Source organism: Nanorana parkeri, unplaced genomic scaffold (genome assembly GCF_000935625.1).
Source record: "Nanorana parkeri isolate BGI_ZX_2015 unplaced genomic scaffold, ASM93562v1 scaffold148, whole genome shotgun sequence".
Taxonomy (NCBI): Eukaryota; Metazoa; Chordata; class Amphibia; order Anura; family Dicroglossidae; genus Nanorana; species Nanorana parkeri.
In genome coordinates this window covers 1,312,557-1,330,935 of record NW_017306416.1, presented here as the reverse complement: position 1 = coordinate 1,330,935, position 18,379 = coordinate 1,312,557, and the positions used below count along the sequence as shown (strand labels likewise).

The 18,379-nt window shown below is 38.5% G+C and overlaps 1 protein-coding gene across 1 annotated transcript in view; it reads right to left on the bottom strand.

Annotated features, from left to right (window-relative positions):
• Positions 1-9,634: 9,634 nt before the first annotated feature.
• Positions 9,635-18,379, bottom strand: part of LRP1B (LDL receptor related protein 1B) — a 1,026,358-nt gene continuing 1,017,613 nt past the window's right edge. Inside the window, exons 91-92 of the mRNA XM_018554232.1 lie at positions 13,245-13,343; positions 9,635-10,041 (exon numbers count right to left, since the gene is read on the bottom strand). Coding sequence (XP_018409734.1) covers positions 9,901-10,041; positions 13,245-13,343 — 240 coding nt within the window. The 3' untranslated portion in view covers positions 9,635-9,900. The remainder of the gene's footprint in view (positions 10,042-13,244; positions 13,344-18,379) is intronic.

The following is an 18,379-nucleotide window of genomic DNA, read 5'->3' as shown; positions in this document are numbered from 1 at the left end:
AAGGCAAAATGTAGATGTTCAGGTTACTGCTTAGGCACAATTCATGTTTCCAGATGTTCCATATAAGAAAGCACATCTTTACTTTTGGATATCAGGTCCACATTAATGTTATCTTCTGACATTTCTGTTCTTGGGAATACTAGTTGCTTACTTAGTTGTGTTTTCCTGTCTATTTTAATGTGTGGTTGGATTGTCAAATCAGGTGTAGTTTGGTTGTAACACCTTTCTGAGTTGGATCTACGTTGGATCCTAATGTCATGTCTTTGGTGAGTTTGATTTAACTAGTCTTGAGTTGTTGGTGTCTGCTACTCTGACCCTAAGCTGAGAGTCTGTAGTCAATACATTAAACATTCTTGCAGTCATAAGGTGATGTCTCACACTCTAGCCAATTCTAAACACTGGGCAGTGATCATGTATGTGAACTGTGCAGACTTCTCTGGCCAACTGATTTCTGAGACAGGGTTGAACTTTCCCATTCCTATCACCATTGTTCCCATTAGATAACACTCGCTACATCTGAACAGCATATAAACATGGATGTTCAGCCAATGCAAGCATGGATGTTTATGCACTGATTATAAGTATTTGTGCATAAAGAACTATTGGAACTGGTAATCAATTTCTCTGAGCTCAATCCAATATATACAGGAAATGGTAAATGAACATGTATTCACTTGAAAGTATGTGAACTAAAGAGAGACATACAAAGTAGTTACTTCCAAGATGCATTCAAGTCTGCACACCTTGTTTCAGCACTCTAGGGAGCTCAAAGACCAGGAAACTCTACCATGTCTAGAGCACATTTTGGAACTGAGTTGAACATGACCTTTCTCCATTTCTAAATGTTTGTGTCTCCCTACAGGGCCACTGATGTGGACCAGTAATGGCCAATGGTGAGTCATTGCTAATAGGAGGAGGTAAGACCAAGAATTCAGTTTTTGAATTACTATTTGCATTCTTGCCATTAGGGATCCTGGGCCAACTTGTGCATTTGTGCAGACAAACCAGCCACGGGAACACCGCACAACGAGATGCAAAATCATATTCTTTCTTTATTAAAAAAAAAAACAGCTGGAACAAGTTCTGGTCTGATGCATTTCACACTTTCTCAAAGAATAACAAGACTATATACTGGCATGCTGAGGTGCCTGCTTTACAGATTTGTTTTTAGTTTATCCACTTTATAGTAAATTGAACAAAGGCTCATTTAAGAGTATTGGATGTAATCTGGGTCACCTCTTTGGGATACTCATCGTGGGGGCTGAAAGAGACACTATCACCTTGCTCATGCAGAGAACAATGACAGGACAAAGCCCCCTCCCCCATACTTACCTTGCCTGTGCTCCCCTGATGCTCCTACCTTTGTCATCTGGGTAATGGGGTAGTGGTGAGGTCATTCTTTCAGTCATGTGACAGTTCTTGGACCTAGTGTTAGGAGCATGTGTAACGCCCTATGCCTGTTGCAGCCTGTCAGCATCATCTGGTGGTTTCTTGTGGCCACATACCCTCAGACAGCTGTGGGCTAACCTGGCTATTAAGCCTGGGTACACACCCTACTCAGCCAGGGGGTTGGTTAGTGGCACTTTATTTTGGCATCACAAGCCCAGAGTTCTGGGCTTGTGATAGTTGTGTCTATTTATGTCTGTACAAGCCTGTATCCTGCCATAGTATGTCTTGAATCTTGTACTTTTCTTGATCTGGTACTGTAGTCGTGTATCTTGAATCAGTTCCTTTCCTGTATTGTAGTCCTATCTTGATCCTGTATCATAGACTTGTATCTTGCTACCTGTTTCTGTCTCTATCCTGTCCCTCTACTCTGTGCCTGTCTTGAATCCTGTACAGTTTTTGTATTGCATCTTCTGTGCTGTTTATCTCTGTGTCTTGTCAGCAGTCCGTACTACTCCTTTGTTCCTGGGGGCAGCCTGCAACATTTATAGCCAGAGTGTATAGTTATGTCCTGGGGGCATCCAAGTACTGGTAGGTGCAGTAGCCTTAAGGGAAAGATGTCTGCTAAAGGTGAAGCAACTCTATACTCTGACTAAAGTGTCTGCATCCAGTGTTGACACCTAGCAATCAACTGCTAGCCCTTAGCACTGTGAGAGTGTAACAGGTCACTTGTTTCCCCATTCCCAGAAGCACTGAATGGTGTCACAGGCTGCAACAGAGGAAGAAGCAGTGAGGGATTACAGGCAAGTAAATTATAAGGGAGTTAGGGATGGGGGGAGGTCTTTATCACTTTGCAATGTATAGGTAAGGTGACAATGGGATTGATTTACTAAAAACAAATATGCTGTTCACTTTATAAGGGAATTTGCTAGACAAGTAAGCTGTAGAAAAATTTGCTTCGATTCAGATATTTAAGTATTTTGGATTTCTGGATTCGGATCCGAAATTCAATTTGGTTCGTGTTTCTGTTTCAGACGAAATCTGAATGTCGTTAGTTTTGAATGAGCTTACGAATATTTGTTGTGAATACCACAGAAAACCATATACAGATATTAATACTAAAGCTGAATCTCCGAGATCTGAACGGCATTCGGGATCCGAATTTCCGAATTGCATTGGGGAACTCCCGAATGCCATTTGGGTCTGGGAGCCTCAGCTTTAGTAATATATGTATATGGCTCCCATATTGCTGTAACGAAAATGCGTGTGCAGACCCATGCAAATGCATTAAACCAAAAAGCACATCTGATTGGCTGGAAAAGTCACATGTCCGATTCAGTTTAGTTTTTGAATGAAATTCGGATGGGATCCGAAATTCAGAAATTGAAATTCAGATTCGGACACATTTGGATGCATTGCTTTTCGGAAATTCGGACGTCTGTGACTGTCTGAATTTTCGGAGATTTGTTTGAATTTGATTCGGAACAAAACAAATCACATATGTCTAGAATTTGCACTATGCAGGTGCAGTTTCCCTGAGCTTGTTGAATGAGTTGTAGTTCTGCTGGCTTCCATCATCCAATTATGTGCAAAAATACTGTTTTTTTTTTTACTTTTCCTCGCACATGATTTCATATTCTTTGCAATGTGAAATATAACCACATTCACCAAGCTAAAGGAAACGTCCCCTGCAATGTGCAAATTCCCTTGCCTACATGCCTTTAGTAAATCATCCCCTGTGTCTCTTTAACTAATATTGGTGTAGGGCTAACTTGTTGGCCTTTCTTTTTTAACAATGTTCCTTTGTCACTCTGATCATGCAATAGTAAGATCTTCCCTGAGCCAAGCACCATTGAGATCGTATTCAAGAGAATTCAACCTATCATCTGCTTTCGATGGCTGATGGGACAACCTCTGAGCTACAAAATGAGTAAAGAAAAAGCAGACACTACAGTTGCTGTCCAATACTAGACTCCATGATGGATTTTTTTTCTTCTTTTGAGCAATGCCCATCTCAAAGATTACCGGCATGTTACACACATTGACATTTTTGCTACAAAAGCAGTCTCAAATTGTAAAACCATTTTAATGGCACAGAATGTGTTTTCGAAAAATTAGTATAAAAGTCACCCATAGCAACATATGAATATAAAAAACAATGTTTCTTTTAATGAGCATAGTACAAGGACATCCTTTCACTATCGAAAATACCATGAGCACAAAAATTCTCAAAAAACTTTTCTGTTGGTTGTCTTTTGTCATAAAACAACGATGGATTTGATTGTCATTTTTAACGGTTTTTTTTCTGTGGACAAAATAATGTAACTTTATTGAGCTACCCAAGTGTTAGTAAAAAGCTTTACAAACTACAGTTAAGTTTATACGCATCATTTTTTTTTTTTTTGTTAGATCATTCCGTCAGCTATTCTGGCTTTGATTTATGAAACCTTTGTTATATAGAAACAGAATTGAATAATTCTTTGAAACAAAAACAAAAAAAATATATAAATTAAATAGAATATAACAAGAATTTGGGTATCTTTTATATGCAGAACTTTTTTTTTTATCGAGCAAAATTGCACAAATATTACATCAATTAAATCATTTAGAAAGGCCCCAAGATGGCAGATTTTTAGAAATAGGTAGTTTTGCATGCACATTGTACGACAAAAAAAGTATAAAAGTTGTTTTTTTTTCTCTTTTTTTTCCTTATACAAAGGAAAAAAAAGAACATATACACAATTAATCTATTTGGTTATGATAAAAAATATATACTTTATATAATGAATATTCAGAAGCCCTGTTTTTGTATGATTCGATAGTAACTGCATATTTTGTGCCTTTTAAAGATCTATAGAATAAATATTTTATTGTATTTCTTTAAGAAATATGTACAGCGGTTCTCTCTGATGACCAAATAATACACTTTTAGAATTTTTAACACTATACAAGATGTAAATAAAAAATAAAATAAAATAAAGGACAATTACCCTCTTCCTAAAAGATAATGGTCTATGTAGGGTAAATGCTAAACTCCAGGCAAACAGCTTCATACACAGATGAAATGCATATAACTGCCAAAAGGATTTGCATTTCTGTCCATCCAGATTTACAGAGCCCTTTTACTCAGCACAGCCTTCTCTGGCAAGGCAAGTGACCTAATTTTTCTATGCTGCATTTTATTACACATACAGTTCCAGACCCCCTGCTTTCCTTTCTTGCCTGTGAGTGCACCATGAAATGGGAACCAGCAGACTGATTAGCTTTTCTCTTGGACACTATGCTCTCTCCCTTCATCAGTATGTTCCTTGCAATTCAGTATAACTAATTAACTCCTAGGGCTGCTTCTTCCCCCGTCTTAGCTCTGCTGTGCATGGATAGCAAGAGGTTAGTACATAAGGCTAGTAGTAAGTTAAATTCAGGTGCTTACACTGCTTTCTTCGAATACAATAATTTTTATATCTGCTTGGGGCTCATCTTTAAATCTTTGATAACAAGCTTATGTTTGACAAAAAATGGAAAGTTGTTATAGTACAAAGGTGGTACTCATACCTTGCTCTAAACTTTCATACCGGTAACATACAAAATAATGGGATTTGGACTTTTGGCTAAAATGCCGGCCAAGACACAATTTTAAATAAATACATGTTCAATAAAACAATAAATGTTTATTTACAGCACTGCTCAGACTAGGAGAGGGAGAGGCATTACAAGAAGCCAATCTGTTGTGCTGCAATGCTCATGCACTAATAAGGGTCATGTTGATAAAAGGAAAGAGCAATCTGCTGCTTCTCCTTTCACTGTCCAGTCACAGGCTGGGAGAGGGACAAAACCTGTAAGCACTGCAAATCTCAGAACTGGATGAAGAGGAAAATAAATTTGTTGTAAGAGGAAAGTGCCATTTAATGATGTACTAATAAATACAGGGCTGCTCAATCTGTGTCAGGAATAAACAGAACACCTGCCTGGAGTTCACTGTTAAACATGTTGCTGTTCATTATTAGTTCCCAGAACGTTGGCATCACTTTTGCATTTTAAAGGGATTCTGTAGTAAATATCTCCTGTATGAGAAGGCTGTTGCATTCACGTTGCATATTAATTCCAAAGTCTTGCAGGGCTATTCACAAAAGGGTGAAGAGTTTGGAGAAAGCCGGAGAAGTGAACAATCTAAGACAACATAGCTGACCTGGAAAGTGAGTTGAATTGGAGAATTTTTCCAAATCAGCTATTTAGTCCTAGATTGTTCCCTTCTCCTGCCTTCTCCAAACACTTCACCCTTTTGTGAATAACCCTGTAAAGGTATCATAAGACCTGTTATGTTATGTCCTATTTCTTTATCCTATTATAAACTTATCTCATGTAATTGAAGGCTAAAGGAGTAGCTCATTGGAGCGAATATTTTCGCTTCAATCATCCAATGCTTTGCAAAGGGAAATTCCAACTTTTTTAAAAAATCCCTTTGCATATGATTGGATGTTTAGATTGAATGCAGCTTCACTTTCCTTCATGACTCGAGTCAATAACTCAACTTTCCTCTAGAACTGTTTAAATACATTTTTTCTGAGTTATTCTCTTTCCCATGGTTTAACTACATTATAAAATAAAGGACTCCAGGCAAACATTTTATTATCCTTTGCAGTGGGGCTACCCGGGCACTGCAAGGGTTAAGTGCTCGTTTTTGTCTAGGTGCTAAAAAAAGTTATACTCCTCGGAGCTTTCTTGCTCTTATACCGGACCTTCCAGCATCCCTCCCTTTTAGCTGCAGTGGTCTAAGGTTCCTGAGTCATCACATTCTATATACAGTGTATAGGACGTGAGGACGCCCAAAGACATACTGTCACTGGAGCATAGGAGGAGACAGGCAGGAGGGAGCGTGGTCACAGCCCGCTGGCTCAGAGCATTGGGTGAGTATAACCTTGTTATTCTCCTCCCTAGACCAACATGAGCAGTTATTCCTTACAGTGTGGGGCTAGCCTCACTGCAAGGATTAATAAAAGCTTTGCCCGGATTCTAGGAAGTCAAAATCATGTTTTTATCTGCTTAAATATAATCTTTAAATATAGCTCTGCAGATTAAAAAAAAAAATATTTAGCTAGTAATGTAAAATACAATATTATCCGGATCTATAGAGAAATGTATACAGCATTAAACTTTTCTTTAAAAAGTCAAAACTATTTTTTTAGGACACTGCTGTTTTTACCATAGACACGATTCTGTAATGAATTTTGGCCTATTTATAACAGCTGAAAGGAACTGTTTTTGTGTAAAACCTTTTTCAGAATTGGGGAACAGATGTAATCCATTGATTTCCAGGAACGGACAGAAAACTATTTCTTACAGAGCACTTCAGGTTTTCATTTCAGAGTTTTATATAAATAACTGTAAAAGAGACCTGGGACTGATCCGAAAGTGCAGTTTAGCACAAAGAGGAGGGAAGTAAATAAGATTTTAATTACCATGCCGCTCCGAATGATGTAAACCATAAACCATAGACACGTTTCAGGTCTTTAGGGACTGCAAGATTGAAATCATAGTTACCCTTGAAAGTATAAAAATAAATTGTACTCCCATTAACAGCACTATAAATATTTACACTGGATCAGCTAAGTGTGGATTAGAATTCTGTGTAGATAGAATTGGAATTGTCAAGTTGGTAAACATGCGTAGATTGCAAGAACACGTTTTGGAAAGGTAACATTTGGAATACTGACCCCTTCAAACTGCTGAAAAATCTCTGCATGTGGCTTACTCTATATAGTGTGTTGAGGCATTAAAGTGGAGCTAAGGGCAAAATTTACAATACAATACAGTTTGTTAAAGGTGATTGGGACACTTTCTAAAAATGTGGCCAGCAAGCACCTGTCCCTATAGATTAATCTGCTTAAAATTTACACTAAACTCAGGAGTTAAATCTTAAAAATGCATTCAGGTACTTTAACTATTAACAATAATGCACCTTATTTGTGTATCACTCGGCTGTAGATCCTCAAATTATCTCTGAATTGTTGGTGACACTGTTCCTTCCCTCTGGAGGGTGGCTACTTTTGTTCCCCATGGTCCCTGTGTGTGTTGTAAAGTAGTCACCACTCCAAGCTCACTCTCATCATGGACTACAATGTCAATACAAACTAGTAAACTAAATGTGAAATTGTAGTCCATCATGGGAGTGAGCTTGGAGCAGTGGCTACTTTACAACACACACAGGGACCATGAGGAACAAAAGCAGCCACCCTCCAAAAGGAAGGACAGTGTCAGCACCAATTCAGACATGATTTGAGGATCTACAACTGAGTGATGCTCAAATAAGATACATGTTATAAAAAGTTGAGGTACTTGAGTGCATTTTTAAGATTTATTTCCTGAGTTTAGTGTCACTTGAAATTGTGCATAACAGCATTTTTGAAAATTGGTGTTATCCTTTGCTTTATCTAGGGCCCAATAAACCATTGGCGCACGAGGAGCTCCTTTTGCCGATGCTAAGGGATACAATTGTTAAATGCAACTATTGTGCTAAATGTAAAAAAAATCCTGAACTGCAAAAAGTCAGATAATTATCCAAATAAATAATATTTCTTAAAATGAATTGTTCAATTTTTGGCACCATAGAGGTGTTTAGTAGTGTGCCAGGAGGATGATGACACAAGAAAGTTAATATTATGATAAACAATATGTGCTGAGACAAATAATTTACTGGATATAGTGTGTGCCAAGATAAGATGATGCATGCAACACACTCATTAGCCAACCTTAGTTTATTGGGCCCATAGTGTGAACAGGTTCGGGTGTGAGCGAGTGATGTAATTATTCCTTCACAGGAAGTTCTCTGTATGAACGACATTCATTCTTTACCTGGGTATAATAGGACAGAACTCTACTCTAATCCTCCATCTCTCTTCTGTTTTTTTTCATCAGCCAGTTAATAATTTTATGTTGTTTCAATCAAATGAGAAAGGAGACTACAGGGTGGGACTGGGAGGATCTGCATTCTTCTGCACAGTGATGTGCTCTGCCTCTTATGCAAATATAAGAATATATTGACACAAGTAAGCCGGGTATACAGGGTTCTAAAATATAAAACAGATTCCTCAGTCAATGTTTATGAGCGTTGGTCGAGGAATCCCCCACTGTTTCCTTTGCATTCTGACAGTGGCTTGCAGTGGTTGTGAGCTCCATTGAGCAAGAATTTTCCAACCGGCCCTTTCAATCAGCTGAACGAGGGATGCCTGGTGGAAAGGTGCTGACACGCTTTGAATTTCGGCAGGTTCTTGATGAGCTGGACAAAATTTGAAGCATGTATACTCAGCTTTAGAGAGTAGTGTAGAAAAGCTATGACAGCCAGCAGTGTTTGCACAAAAAAATTAAAAGCGCCAGCAAAAAATAAAAGTTACATATGATGTAAAAGCCCTGTTACCCTCTCATGGCCATTTGAGGCAAGATATGGAACAGAATGACAGTTGTTAGTTTTGTGGTAGTTTTCTTCTATTACTTTAAAGGAGAAATATCAGACTGGTGTTATACGGGCTACACGTGGCCCTCTCACTCCATCTTTGTGGCCCTTAGTGGTTAAGATTAAAAGACAAATTAATTTACTGCGAGCTGTTCGCCAATTGATAAGTCACACTTTCTGGCATAAGGGATTAAATACTGTAAGTTGCAATTTTTACAATAATGTTACGCTTCAAAAAGTCATCGTCTTTTTATGGAATTGAGTAGGTGCTGTCCTCTGTAGACATAACACGGCCCCTTTGAAGATTTAGTCCTCTCAATTTGACCCCCTGTTTCTTTGACTTTGGCATGCCCGATTGCTTGGAAAAACTTTGCGTACCCCTCTAGACCATCTTCTTCTGTTCTGATAAAAATCTGAAACATTGCCAATCTTATCCATCAACATTATTTAAACCTTTTTTTTATAGAAAGCAGCTAATCATTTATGTTTAGCGACCCTTTAATTGAATAAAAAAAAAGCATATTTGACGCCCATTCAAGAATAGTCTTCAATCCTTTGTTGACGGCTATCACACCAATTGTGTGTCTGTATTAAATGTTATAAATTATCACTCAAATACAAGCAATTCTCTGCATATATAATTAAAATAGTCTAAAGATTGCAATTAAAACCAATCGCTAACAAAGTGACTGCCATAATTTTTTTGTTTTTATATATTTTTTTGATTATTTAATGAAAAGACAATATTGAACCTAAAAAAGTTCATATAAAATGAATACTTCATTTTTCTTACCCTACAAAGGAAGAGTATGTCCTTCGACTTAACAAATAAAACGGTCTCCTATTACAGCAGCATATTTTTTTTTTCTTTTAAATTGTACTGTAGTGCAGTTTATTTTTCATAAAAATACCATACAAATGGTCAGTCTAGTCATCAGCAAAACAAACCGAAAATGAAAAAAGAGGTAATGCTGATGACAAAACAATTAGAATACTGTTGGTACATAGAAAAGTAATCATATTTTATACATTTATACAGAGTAGAAAAGTTAACGGAACAGCGGAGCTTAAGCCACAGTCTCCCGGATAGCATTTTCTATTTTCTTTGGAAGAAGTTCACGTCTTTCTTCTACGCTGATTAAGGAATTCCGACAGTTGTGCCCGTCCACAAAAAGTTTTGCATACACTGGATTGGAGTAATTTGTTGGCTGTTGGGATAGTGAACAATAAATAAACTGTATTATGCACACGAACAAAACAATGCAATTATTTTATTATTTATATGATTTTTTAATAATAATAATTATATATTTTTGTTAAGAAACTTAATTTAGTGCTCGGAGAGTGTCAGGTCAAGTGCATTATTGTAAGGATCGCGGCTCGTCTATTGCGTTCCACAGGGGAACGCAGCCGCTTATCGGAAGTCTGATTCAGAATCAGACTTGAGTCATGGGCTCCTCCCATATCTTCCGACTTAAGATGCCGCCTCACGGTCAGCTCGGCGTTCCATGTGTGGAATGAGCGCCCGCTGACTCCACTGGCCAAGGAACCTCCTGTCTACCCGGACTACAGTTTGAGAGACAGTGGAATCGTCCCTGTCTGCTGACACAGCCTCCGGTCTCATCCCCTGCTGCTGACACAGCCTCCAGTCTGCATGTTCAGCCATTCCCCTATAGTGGAAGTTCCTTAAAACACAACCGCAAGTACCCAAACCATCTAAACATTAATGATTGCATAACCTGCTGTTGTTGCTATCTGCAACCATATATGAACTGTGCCATCTGCTAGTATCTCTATTCATCCAAATACTACTGAGTGCACCTAACTGTTGTTGTTACCTGCAAGCATATCTGAACTGTGCCAGCTTCAGCTAACTTGATTCATCCGAATACTAATGATTGCATACCCTGCTGTGTTGCTACCTACAAATATATATGAACTGTGCCATCTGCTAGTATCTTTATTTATCCAATTACTACTGAGTGCATACCTTACTGTTGTTGTTACCTGCAGGCATATCTGAACAGTGCCAGTTACTGGTACAGCATTCATCTAGAAACACTGCTAGCATACATAGTTGTTGCTGCAAGACCGCTTGTATAAGTGTCCTGTGCTATTGTACGAATCCCTATTTCATTGTTACACAATTACCACTACTTATATGAATTAATACGCAGTGGTTGAGCTTCTAAGTTGTTCTTTGCCGTATATGATGGTCGGACTCCTAACTCTCCATATCTAAGATTGAGAGTGACGCCAGGAGTCCAACACTGACTACCGTACCTCTTTACTTAAGATCTCTTCCTCCCCAATTCTACTAAGTTCCGCAGCTGAGATTCAAACCTGGGTTGGCCAAGGCATTACAATTATTTTTTATTTAAAGCCACATTTCGACTAAATGAAAGAATCTACAAAAGGCCTGCCTATTAAAAATGCGTTACTTGTCTGTCCCAACACATAAACTGCTGATCTCTCATTCAAGGCCTGTATCTGATAAAGTTCTAGGTTTATATGATGCCAAGCCCCCTCCGCTATGTGCTGTGGTTCCATCTGCCAGCCCTTGTAGTGACCTAGGAGCCAGCACATGGAACCGCTGGAAGTGTCATATACTAAAGATTCTTCAGTCACGACTGTAGCTCTGCAACAGAGTGAAGATCACTGGCACAGGCAGCAGGACAAGTACGTTTTAACAATTTTGCCTGCAGGCTGGTCCTTATTAAAAATGTTTTAAGGAAAGCTTTAAGTATAGCACAATGCTTACAAGTCTTGATGACTTTCAAAGTTAGTGTCATCTACACCAAAGTAGGGAACCTTAATCACAACAAGCTCAATCCGGTGGTAGACAATAGCTAGATTCTGTTTCTGAGAACCACTAACATCTGGCCACACCAGTCATGAATAGGAATAAAGAAGGTCAGCTACATCCTCCACTGGATTCCAGTTGTCTATAGCGCAACATTATTTTCATGACTAGGGAGGAATGGCCTCATTCAATGGAATTCATTCTCCATTTGGTTTCAATTCATTTTGGCCACAATTGTGGCAACTTTATTTAGGCAAAGTTATTTTTATTATTTATTTATTAAAGGCAAAATTATTTTATCAAATTGTATATTTTTTTCCTTTTTTGGTAAAATCGATTGGGGTCAATTTGAAGGCAAGATTTTGGTGAAGTGTTGGCAAAGGTTAACATATTTTCACTGTTGTTCACTAGTCATGAGGATACATTTGTGATAAATGGAACTGAAAGCCAGTGGAAGGATTAGCCAACTTCCCTCAGTGAATCCAAAGTGTTCACATAGTGAAGCTGTGAAAACTTTGAATACCCTATAATGTTTAGGTGATTTTCCTTCTCTGATTTTCATGACTGAATCATTGAATTGAACACAGCTTCCTTTCACTACATTTTCTCTCCAGTTCAAAGGTGATAAAGGCATGCAGTCAATGTTCTCATGTCCTCTTGGCACTTTCTACCATCTGTGTATGCGGAAGAAGGCTTAATCTGAGCTTATTACAATCCTGGCACTGGTCACCTATTCCTTGTAATGAGGCTGAATTCAGCTATGATACAAAGAGGTATATTTTTTTTTAGTCTTAATTGGTACACAATGACCTGACTGGTAACATATTCAGCAGTCATTTACCAAGCTTCAGCAGAAAGCTCATGGTCTCCAAAAGCTTTCTAAAGCCAGCTAAACGATTCCTAAAGTGAACCTGTACTCCATTGTACTCTTCTGAGAGCACCATCTGCTGACAGCATATGAAAACACAAAATATCCAATTGCCATATTACCTTTAAAAGATAAAAAAAATGGAGTACAGACACACTTCAAAGCCATCATCTTTAAACATTTTAAATGTTTTGCAAATGCTTGCTTTTCAGTCTATTGTATACAGGCCAACACTAAAAATTCCAGTGTGTACCTATCTGAAGTAATTGTGCCTTAAGGATTGTAGTGAGGGACTAGCATTATCATGGTCTTTCTTCTTAATTCATTGGGCAACTCATGCCAAGGGGAGGATGAAAGACCTACTGATAACTTTAATGGTTTGAGTAGCCATTGGTGGAATTTGTTTGGAAGACGCCATGTGTTTGGACATGAGAACAAGGGTGGAAATATAGTGCCACTTGAGGCAGATAGCTAAGGAGAAAAATTGCTTTGTCACTGTAACTTTCTTCTAGTCATCTGCTTTTGAACTAGTATTTGAAATACATTTTTTTTTTCTTGAAGGAAAAAAATAAAACAAGTTCACATGAACACACAATTACACGTAATGAGAAACATTCATTAACCTTTGGAACATCAAACAAAAGAATCTGATGATTTCATGATGGAGTTGTAAAAACAGAACAAAAAATACAAACACTCAATAATCATGCAATGGCAATGTCAGGTGAAGAGAGTCTCACCCCTGGCGCTAGCGGTCCTTTCAGTTCTGAATTTAGGTAGCTAGGAGGTGCAGTGTGGGCTATTTTGTAAGCAGTAGGCCCACCCGCTATGAACCTGGACTGTGTGCAAATAACAAATATGTTAGCATGGGGATTTCTGTAGAATTATTTTTTGCAAGGTTCATAAAGACATTTAAACAATACAAGAATCCACATGTGTCAACAGAATGCTTGATGATCATTGAAAGGGGTTGTCCACCTTATTGACATTTGAAATCAGATGCACCAATAGCAAACCAGATCACCTTCCTGTACTGTTCTCTCCAACCAGTATAAGGCTGCAAAAGTCTGTGCCTCCAAATGTATCTACTGAATCCATATGCTGTACACTGGACCAGGCTGAAGAGACCCTGTCACCAGACCATTAATTTCAACAAAAAATTTCCAATAAGATTATATGTGCAGTCAACGTAATTTGTGTATGTTATTTACCTGTCAGCAGCCCCAGCAGATTTGGAGCTGTCAGTTAAAGTGACACAAGACTCAGGAGTTAAATCTTAAAAATGCATTCAAGTACCCTAACTGTTCACAAAAATGTATCTTATTTGTGTATCACTCAGCTGTAGATCCACAAATCATCTCTGAATTGGTGCTGACACTGTCCTTCCTTCTGGAGGGTGGCTACTTTTGTTCCCCATGGTCCCTGTGTGTGTTCTAAAGTAGCCACCATTCCAAGCTCGCTCCCGTGATGGACTACAATCTCATAGTTAGTTTACAAATTTGTATTGAGATTGTAGTCCATCACAGGAGTGAGCTTGAAGCAATGCCTTCTTTACAAAACACACAGGGACCATGGGGAACAAAAATAGCCCCCCTCCAGAAGGAAGGACAGTGTCAGCACCAATTCAGAGATGATTTGAGGATATACAGCCGAGTGATACACAAATAAGATACATTTGTGTTAATAGTTAACGACGTACTTGAGTGCAGTTTAAGATTTAAATCCTGAGTTTAGTGTCACTTTAAATGACACACTATAATTTTACCTGTCACTCACACAGTTACATTTTAGGTTAAAGGCGAAGTATTGGGAGAGTAAACTATACTCTTCCTAATATTTTGAGCCAGCATGTGACACTGCACACACCGTCTCTATAGTCCGAGAACTGAGAGATCACAGTCCACTGATTGCTCAGCTCATGGCTTCTCCCTGCAGAGACCGATGGCTATCAGTCACCGCTGCCTCATGGTTTCTCCCCTCCCCTCTCTCTTTTCTTCCATTGCTCACTGGAGAGACAGACAGAGGAGGGGACAGGCGCAAATGGCTCTGGCTCTATAGAGGCAAAAACAGCTATCAATCAGGCAGCAGGGTAGATCCTGACAATATTGCCAGGATCCTTCTCATCTTCAGTGTGGATCTATGCCGACTATAGCCTGCTATATGCTGAATTTGGGTCACAGGAGTACATTAGTAAATGTACTCCTGTGACCGAAAGAAAGAACTATAGATAAAGCAAGGGTTTTGTCTTTAGTTCTCCTTTAAGTAGAGAGGTGAAGGGAGGGGTATGGCAGCTGGGACGGCCCAGACAGTAATTAAACACTCCCAAAAGAGAAGATGGCTATGACACACAAAATGGAGGGGACTACTCTAGGAAATTGACTCTTCCTGGAGTAGTCAAATTTTCAAGCAAGTTCAAAGGCACATTCAAAAGAAAAAACACTGCATGTAAGTATTTACTATATTGGATTTTTCTGTGCTTTTACCTTTTTTTTTTTTTAAGTTGGTGACAGGGTCTCTTTAAATACCACCTTTCCAGATCAGAACCAATAACCTGTTATATTCTCCAAATACCCACCATTTGACAAGCATGTTCCACATTGACCAAATCAATGGTATCATAAAGCAGACAAGTCTTTAAAGATGAATTTAACATTTGCCATATACAAAATTATTTTATAAACACACTTTTAATTTCTATGAAATATATACAGTAATGGTGTGAGTAATATTTTATAAATGACAATGTAACCTAAAGTAACTCTGTCATGGTATAAGTATGGGGGCTGCCAGTGCTGGGTGTCTGTAAATGCCTGGTGACTGGCTGTGTCTGACTTCAGTATTTCTAAGTCATGAACGCAGAACAAGCATGCTTTAAATTACTGTCAGAAAAGTATGAGAATTCCTTATCTCTGGACTGTGTTTCATCAGCTTGATGAAACCATGAAATCACCTTGTGCAGTTAGCTTCCACACTGCACATTTCTTGCCTTTTTGATAAAATACAGAATGCAGAGCTTCCGACATACCCACACAGACACACACATAAATATAAATGCGTCATGGCACACAATTAGAACACACCTACACAGTGGTAAACCATTTCCGAGCACAAGTCTCTGATAGAAGGGCTTCGCTGAAGAATATATTTAAAACCGTTTTAAACATTTCTTTACTTTATTGCAGAATTATGTTAATGTTTTTTCCCGCAATGCAGAATTTTGAGCTTATATCGCAGAACTGACTTACTTAACTTTCCAGTATAGCCCAACTGATGTGAATGTTACAAAGTTTACAGAATCGATAGATTCTCTATAACGTGTAAACAAATAACTGTTGAAGCTCAATTTAAAAAACATTTTAGAATAAAGTGTGGAAGGGTTAGAAGAGATCCCCCCTCCCTTACTGTTCTGTCTGGCCACCTGGAGAAGAGGTAAGGAATAATCCCCCTTAAAGAAGAACTCCAAGTAAACATTTTCTTAACCCTTGCAATAGAGCTACCCTGGCACTGCAAGAGTTAAGTGCTCATTTTTTATACTCAATCACTTCTTGCTCTAACACCAGTCCCTTCGCTCTGAATTGGAGCTGACACTTTCCCTCCTTCCTGGAGGGTGGCTATTTTTGTTCCCCATGGTCCCGTGATGGACTACAATCTCACATTTAGTTTACCACTTTGTATTGAAATTGTAGCCCTTCACAGGAGTGAGCTTGGAGTGGTGACTACTTTACAACACACACGAGGACCATGGGGAACAAAAGCAGCCACCCTCCAGAAGGAAGGACAGTGTCAGCACCAATTCAGAGATGATTTGAGGATCTACAGCCGAGTGATACACAAATAAGATAAATAAGAATGTATTTTTAAGATGTAACTCCTGAGTTTAGCATCAATTTAAGTCCAGCAACTTTTCTTTATGGCCTTTGTGGGTGAAGGTGGAGAAATCTGCCCTATGGAGTCTCAGAAAGATAAGGAAACTGGCCTGTGATTAAAGTGGCCTCCTAAATTTAAAATATCACTGTTGGATGGAATCGGCCCTTCAAATGTCAGAGTTGTATTTGTTTATTTTTAATTGGCCTCCAGACTCTTCCGTAACAAACTGCACCAGTGGAATAACAATAGATAAGTGCAGCCATCTAACACACTCCTCTCTAATTGTGCAGCAAGACAAAAAGCTGCAATGAAAAATTCAATAGGGAAACTACCCAACTGCACTATTTATATCGGTCATCAAGCCTCTTCGCTGTCTAATTACTTGTCTCTTTTTCCATAATTACTCATTTTCAAATTGAATTCTCTTCTAACACAAGAACACAGTTCCAGTTTTCCGATTACTTAAAAGGCTCCTATGCCTCCTCACCGAGGGACATAAAGAGGAAATGTAGACAACCAATTCATAGCAGAGGGACCCTATTCATTTAATAGGAAGCAACAGTATCAGCTATAGAATTTCTCCATTTTAATATAAAAATAATAATTTGGGATAAATGTAAATGTAATCCTTTTAATGTATATAATCTTATTAGTATGTGCTTTTGTTTAAAAAAGCTAAATTTGCATCTACCTCTTCTATATAAGGACATAAAGTGATATCTCTAACATGAACTATTTTAAATGCTGATAAAATCATGTACAATGGATGCTGCTCTTTTATGCTTAAAAGTTTTATTCTCCTGCAGAACCCGCTGGTCCCTTGGTCAATGGCACTCATATCCTGTTTTAGGGTGGCTCCTTTCCCTAGCAGGGTCCTTTGGAGCCACCCTTGTGTGTGCTAGTAAGCTGTGTGTGTCTCCACAAACACACAGACAAAGCAGGACATGGCAAGAGACTTCCCTTCTCCCTCTCCCAGTTCCTCCCTCTACCTTTTTCCAAGCTAGTAGATAGACACAGGACCATAACTACAGATTATTTGCCCCATAGCAAAAAGATAAGGGGCCCTCCGATGACCTCTCTCTGAGCTGCAAGTAATGATGCCAAGGTCCCAAATACTCCTCTTGCCCATCTGAAGTTGTCTCTATACTGTAGACTTTACAGGGGATTAGACGTGTCAACTGCAACCACTCCAACCCTTAACGATACATTACTGTATCATCGTCACATGTTATACGTTTGATTTGCCCCAACAATCTAATTGAGCCCCCTTCTACCCTCAGGCCCTATAGCAGTCACCTGGGCTGCTATGACTATAGTTACACCACTGGATAGACAGATGCTGGAGACTTTGCTCTCCCTTGTGATCTTGTCTGGGACAGAACGTTTAGGGAAGTGAAGCTGACCGAGTTCGAGCTGTTTGGAAACATGAAGACTATAAGTGTTTGGGCAAAAATGTAAAGAAATAATTTCATGGGCAATGTATATTTGTCGAATTTGAGTTCATTATTGAAAACAAGTTTAAGAATGTATTACTACTTTAAGGTGTCAGAGCTGTCAAACTCCGGCCTCTCTGGCTGGAGAAGAAGCTGATGAAGCACATTATTCTGAGCTTCAGAAGAGTGCAGAGGTGTGCAGAATCCTGATTATCACTAGAAAATAATCTGTCACATGCACTTTTCTATCACAAAGAGGTCTTGTCATCCCCTTTGTGATAGCAATAAAACTATGGTAAAAAAGTTAACAAAATAACTTAAAAACTATAGTTACACTACATATATTAGGTATTGCAATGCAAACCGGCATAAGAGCAATACTTTTAGTATTCTTATTCACAGTTAACTCTAAACTGATATGCTGTAAATGTTTTTGAAAAGATGCCTATTGACAATTTAGAAAAGTTCTAACCATTTTGCAGGCCCAAACTATTTTGAGGGTTGACATATATGGTATCTATTTACCCATATTTTAAAATTAACAAAACAATTGGAGATTATATTGTGTTTCTGTG